We start from the raw sequence: 6084 nt of genomic DNA on the forward strand, positions 1-6084 counted from the left end.
TCTTTGACATTGGAGATGAAGGTGGAGGTTTGGGAAGATTGGAACAGGGAGGGTGAGAGAGAGGGAGGGGAGGGGTGTGCCACCACTGAAAAAAAGCCACTTGTACAATGCAAGCTACAATAAATGATCAAAAAATTACAAACGAAAAGCTTGTACAGAGTGATAATGGTACAGGTCATAATGATGAATAATCAAATAATGTTAAAAATACATGGAGATTATACCAATAAATACTTACTTACTTACTTACAGACTAGAGCAGAGGAATTGTCCTGCACAGTTAGATGCACTGTAATACAGTGTTCTTTTTCAATTTTGTATTGTTAAAGTTCGCAATATCTGTGTGATTATACTCCTGGAAAAAAAACGTACTTGGGTTAATCTGTACAGCTACGTTTGTTTATTTATGTGTATTCAATTCAATCGTCAACTTAAAAAAATAGATTCTGCGATTTTTGCATCACCAGTTTTGTATCACAACTCGTGCTTTCATCCCGAGAGCCTTTTTTTCATTTTTTATTTCCTTTTATGTCATGTATCTTTAAAAATTAAAGTAAGACAGTTAGGCACACCCCATTGTAGGATTTTTGTTTGTTGCCTTTGTTTTGTTGTTTCGTTAAAGATGGTGTACACCGTACACCCCGATGCACCCTTCACGTGGAAATGGGGTGAAAATCTCTAACAGTATGCATGTTCATAGACAAGGTTTAAAACTGGCTAAATGTTGTCTGTTTCTCAAGAACTTCGAGGTAATCTGGCTCCATTTGGAGTTTTGCCTTTAGTTCCAAATATTCATTCCTGTTTGGCTCCACATAGACAGTACTTGGAGCTGTGCTATAGAGCATAGTTTCTCTAATTCCCTCAGGATGCAAGAATTGCCGCCGTACGTCGAAATTTGGGTTGTACGTGTAAGATCCAGGACTGGGGTACTTGTAATCGTACCTATTTCCGGCACTATTCGGAGTTTTATCCGGCTCTAATATCCCTCGGAAGAAATGCTCGGCATCCTGAGCAGTCGAAGGCTCCTCCTGAGGTTCAATGGTGCTAATGGTGTACGTAGGGCTTCTCGAAGTAGGATCCCGCTCTTCCTCATTGGTGTTTCTGTAGCTAACCTTGAGTTCATGCAGATCAGGATAATCCTCCACAGCGGTACCTTCTCTGGATCTATAAATGGGGTTTTTGCACATGTGCCCAAGAGGATGGGGGATGTATTCATAGACATGACCTGCTGGGGGTTTGACTTTGGGGACCGAACGATTGCTATAAAGACTGTACTGAAGGTTAAAGGAGCTTACATCCGAGTTGTTGGTGCTGGTGCGGTCACTTTGGGACTTTTTTCTACGCTTCATGACCACCACGAATAGCCCAGCAGCCACGAAAACAGACATTATGAATACCAAGAGGAGGCTAAGGATGAGGACTGACAATGGGACAGTGCTTGAAGGAGTGTTGAACCTCAAGGGAGTCTCTGTGGTGATCACCTTCCCTTCCAAGGTCGCTTCAGAAGGAATTCCCGTAGATACAACAATATCCGAATAATCAGGACACAATTGTTCAGAAAGGATGCTGCGCATGTCTTGCCCTGCAAGTCTCTTTGGAGTTGCACATATGACGTCATTAACCACAGTGCCAGAGTTAAGCTGCTCCAGCCATATTTTCATGCCTACCACATCGCATGTGCAATCCCAAGGGTTTTCAAAGAGATCCACTTGCACCAAAGCCTTGAGTTGATCTAGAACACCACTCACAGGCAAGTTTTGAAAGTGGTTGTTGCGTAGATTGAGCCTTGAGAGTGACATACTAGAAAAGATGCCTCCTGGCAAGGTTTTTAGAAGATTGTTGTTTAGGAAAAGCAGCTGAAGGTTCGGCACGAAGCGGAAGGTACCTGCAACAACCTCCTTGATCTTGTTGTACTCTAAATACAAGTACTGCAGGTTCTGGAGCCCAAAGAACATGTCTGAAGTGAGCCTGTCAATCAAATTGCCATTCAAGTACAACCTGCGCAGGTTAATTAAATCCCCAAACGCCCTGTCATGTATAAGCGCTATCCGATTGTTTCCCAAGTGCAACAAATCCAATCCTTCTGCCTCAACGAAATCCGATCGGCGCACAGCAGGGATGTAATTCCCAGTGAGGTACATCTTTTTGGGATTATACGGCTTGGGTTTTAGATCTGATATACTCTCGATTTTCCGTTCCTGGCAATTGACATTGAGCCCAAGATCAGAGATCTGAAGGTTGCACGTGCATGCCGTGGGGCAATCCAAAGGCACGGGAGATTTGGTCTGAAAAGCTATGATTGGCCCATAGTTGTAGGGATTGCCTGGGATGCGAGAAGTGGGCTTGGACCTGGTCTTGTTGGATTGCCGAGTGCCCTTGGTAGGCCGGGATGAGGACCTCAGCACTGCTGAGGATGTGGCTGAGGAAGTCACTGCTGCCGGCGTCGTCTGGAAATATCCATTCGTGCTGAGAGGTGGCGGTGGGCGCATCTCATATTCTGAAATTGCCCTCCGAGGACACAGCTCCTGCTTGGAGACCTCATCGAGATCGCGGCCATGGAGCCGAAATGGAGTCTCACAGACCACCTCGCCAACTAGTGCCGTGTAGGCAATGCTTTCTAGCCACGCTTTTAATGCGATAAGTTCACAAGAACAATTCCATGGATTCTCCTCTAGCTGTAATTCCACCACTTTATCCATGTGCTCCAAAAGGCCAATGTAAGGGAACATTTTCAAGCGGTTGCCCCTGAGATCCAAGTGGGTCAAGGGCACATTTCGGAAAATGTTGGTAGGCAGCGATGACAAGAGGTTGTCATTCAAAATTAGCACAGTCAGACGGTGGAGCCTGCTGAGAGCACTGGGTTCAATAATACTAATAAAATTATAATCAATCTGAAGGTATTCCAGGTTTTCTAATCCAGTGAACGTATCATCCCTAAGAACATCTATTTTGTTGTTGTTCAGGTGCAACCTCCTTAATCCCTGGAGTCCATTAAAAGCCCCAGTCTCCACTTCAGATATGTCGTTGTTGCCTAAATGCAAAATGGTGACTCCAGTGTAGTTGATGAAGTCATTGACTGACAATTTTTTCAGCAGGTTCCCAGTCAGTAGAAGGTGATACGTGGAGAAATGAACCGGGCTGATTTCTGACAGTCTTACGATGCCACGGTTCTCGCAGCTGACCGTCAGGATGCCCTCTTTTTCTTCACAAGTGCACAAATTCCTACAGATCTCCCCATAATTGTCATACATCTCAACCAGGCTCAGAGAAGCGGCAAGCAGCAAGATTAGTGTCAGTATCCAGACATGCATTTTCATCGAATTGAATGGCGCCGTTCACAGTAGTGCCGCTGCAGACTGTGGTGTCATCTAGAAAAGGCAGAAAAAAGGGGCAATCAATCTTTTTGGAACAAATAACAAATGGACAAAAGGATCTGTAAGACACGATGACACATAGCGAGGTGATTTTCTTGTAAAACATTTGACACGTTAATATTAGATATGCATATTAAAGAATGAAAACTAAATAATTCACCCAGTTCCTTAATAAGAAATAGATTTATTTGAGTCATATGCGTTAATTAATAAAACACTGAGACTGTGCACGACATTCTAGGCACACAAAAACCACCTCAAAGACGACAAGTATGAATACAGGAATCAGTAGGAGCACAGAGAATATTTGTTCGACATTTTTTTGTTTAAATGAGATGCAGCAACACCAAGTGCTTGGAGAAATTTGCCCGAAAAGAGCAACTGGCATTATTGAGAATACTGAACATGCACTGCTGGTGACAGGAGAATGCATTCTGATTATTAGCTATTGCTTCTGCATAAATATGTGCACCCGCGAGCTCGTTATGATCATGCTAAACGAGTGTTTAACAAGCTTTATCTACTCACCCCGCATATCCGATCACTCCTGTTTTCCTGTTTTCTAACACCGGTTAACGAGTTTAATTCGGATTAAATAGACCCAAACCTTCAGCATGCATGTGTGTGTGCGTGTCTGTATGGAAATCTGATGATGCCCCATGCATCTTGGCGGGGGAGAAAGAAAAAAAAAACGCTGATCGTGAGAGCAAAATACTCTTAGCAGTTCAAAATATTTCCATTTAACATTCATCGATTATTTTATAATTCATCCTGCTTTAGCCTACACTATGCTGGATTAAATTATCCAAGGTTTGGAGATAATAATCCTAGATTCCGTTTCTGCGGGATCTCATGATTCATGCAAATCAACATCCACCTTCTTTTCTCTCTCTCTCTCTCTCTCTCTCTCTGTCTCTCTCTGGTACCGGAGACACTCGCCGACGCACGCAAACACACACACACACACACACACACACGCACGCACACACACACACAGAGAGAGAGAGAGAGAGAGCGAGAGAGAGAGAGAGAGAGAGAGAGAGAGTCACATACACGAACGACTTTTCTGTCGCATTAAAAAAAATCTATAAATAAATACAAATAAAACTAATAACTAATCTGTTTCCAGTAAACCAAATTGACTGCATTTATATACCCACACATACAAATCATGATTTTTTTTTTTTTGAAAACCCTGACGCCTCCTGCAAATATTTGCACACGATTTCAGTCAAACAGACATGAAATAAAACACATTTTGATCAATTCGCACTGATAAACTCATGATAAAATCCTTAGATTTTGATTTTGATTTGCGGTGTCTCCCTCGTTCAAGCCGCATCAGAGCTTTCACATCATTTAATTACGCCTTATTGGTTATTTTGTGCGGGGTTTTTTCTTTCTTTTCTTTTCTCATCCTTGAACTCTTCGTAATTTCCATGTATTCCTTACCGGGCTGATCGTCTCCGAAGCGGCAGCAGCATCACGACATCCTTTAACCGGAACGTTGCGCGCGCCAGGTTGCAAAATCCGTGCCGATTATTCCAGTATCTCCCCCTCGCTCTCTCTCTCTTTTATTAAAAGAAAATCCGATCCGTTTTAGCAGCGAATTTTCTACGGGTAATGATGGTGGTGGTGGTGATGATGATGCGCGCGCGCGAGCATCGTCGATTTCTCTCTCTCTCTCTCTCTCTCTCTCTCTGTCTGTCTGTCTGTCTGTCCTCGCTCGCTCACTTCTCTCAGACAAGCAGACAATTAAACACACTGCCGCGCGCGCGTGTATAGGGAGTAAGGTGGCGGTGCGCGCGTGCAGGGATCCTAATGCTGATGATGCTCCATCCGTCCGCACACTCAACACCGGCCATCAGATCTTATACTTAACACACACACACGCGCGCGCGCGCGCGCTCACCCGCGCACACACACACACACACACAAACACAAACACTCATCTGTGGATTCATGGGTTCATGCTGTTGGTGGTGCACCCGGCAAAGTTGTGTGCGAGCGCGTGCGCCCGTGAGCTTGTGCGCGCGCTCGCATGCATGCACGCGTGCATTGCATGCAGCATAGACAATCCTGGGTAACAAATTTGCAAAAACAAATTGAAAAACACTATCATTATGAGCTTATCATTAAAACATTCAGAGATGGAGAGACAGATACATAGTGGGGGCGACAGAAAGAGAGAGACAGACAGAGACACAGAGAAAGAAGGAGAGGGAGAGAAAAGAGAGACAGACAAATATAGAGAGAAGGAAACATTATATATATATATATATATATATATATATATATATATATATATATATATATATATAGATAGATAGATAGATAGATAGATAGATAGATAGATAGAGAGATAGAGAGAGAGAGAGAGAGAGAGAGAGACCTATAGAGGGCAGTACAATGCGATAAAAGTGGACGCACTCGCATCAATCCTGTCACACTTAACCATGAGCTCTCTCTCTCTCTCTCTCTCTCTCTCCACACACACACAAGCCATAACAATACATATGAGTGAGTGTCTATCTTTTTATGTCTCTCTAGCTCTTTCACTTATTCTATACCTCTTCACTAGTATGAGTGCAGTCTCTCTCTCCCCCTCTCTCTGTATCTCTCTCTCTCTCTCTCTCTCTCTCTCTGTATCTCTCTCTCTCTCTCTCTCTCTCTCTCTCTCTCTCTCTCTCTCTCTCTCTCTCCCCTCCTT

At 43.6% G+C, this 6084-nt stretch overlaps 1 protein-coding gene across 2 annotated transcripts; it reads right to left on the reverse strand.

Moving 5' to 3' along the window:
• Window positions 1-674: 674 nt before the first annotated feature.
• LOC128602425 (SLIT and NTRK-like protein 5) lies at window positions 675-5101 on the reverse strand. 2 transcript variants are annotated; one of them, XM_053616208.1, is made up of 2 exons: window positions 4827-5101; window positions 675-3368 (listed from the first exon to the last, which is right to left on the reverse strand). In XM_053616208.1, the coding sequence occupies exon 2, from the start codon at window positions 3315-3317 to the stop codon at window positions 708-710; it is 2610 nt and encodes an 869-aa protein (XP_053472183.1). In that variant the 5' UTR covers window positions 3318-3368; window positions 4827-5101; the 3' UTR covers window positions 675-707. The 2 variants fall into 2 exon arrangements, with proteins under 2 accessions (XP_053472183.1, XP_053472184.1); XM_053616209.1 differs by lacking the exon at window positions 4827-5101 and adding an exon at window positions 3903-4525.
• Window positions 5102-6084: the final 983 nt, after the last annotated feature.

Source organism: Ictalurus furcatus, chromosome 26 (assembly GCF_023375685.1).
Source record: "Ictalurus furcatus strain D&B chromosome 26, Billie_1.0, whole genome shotgun sequence".
Classification (NCBI taxonomy): domain Eukaryota; kingdom Metazoa; phylum Chordata; class Actinopteri; order Siluriformes; family Ictaluridae; genus Ictalurus; species Ictalurus furcatus.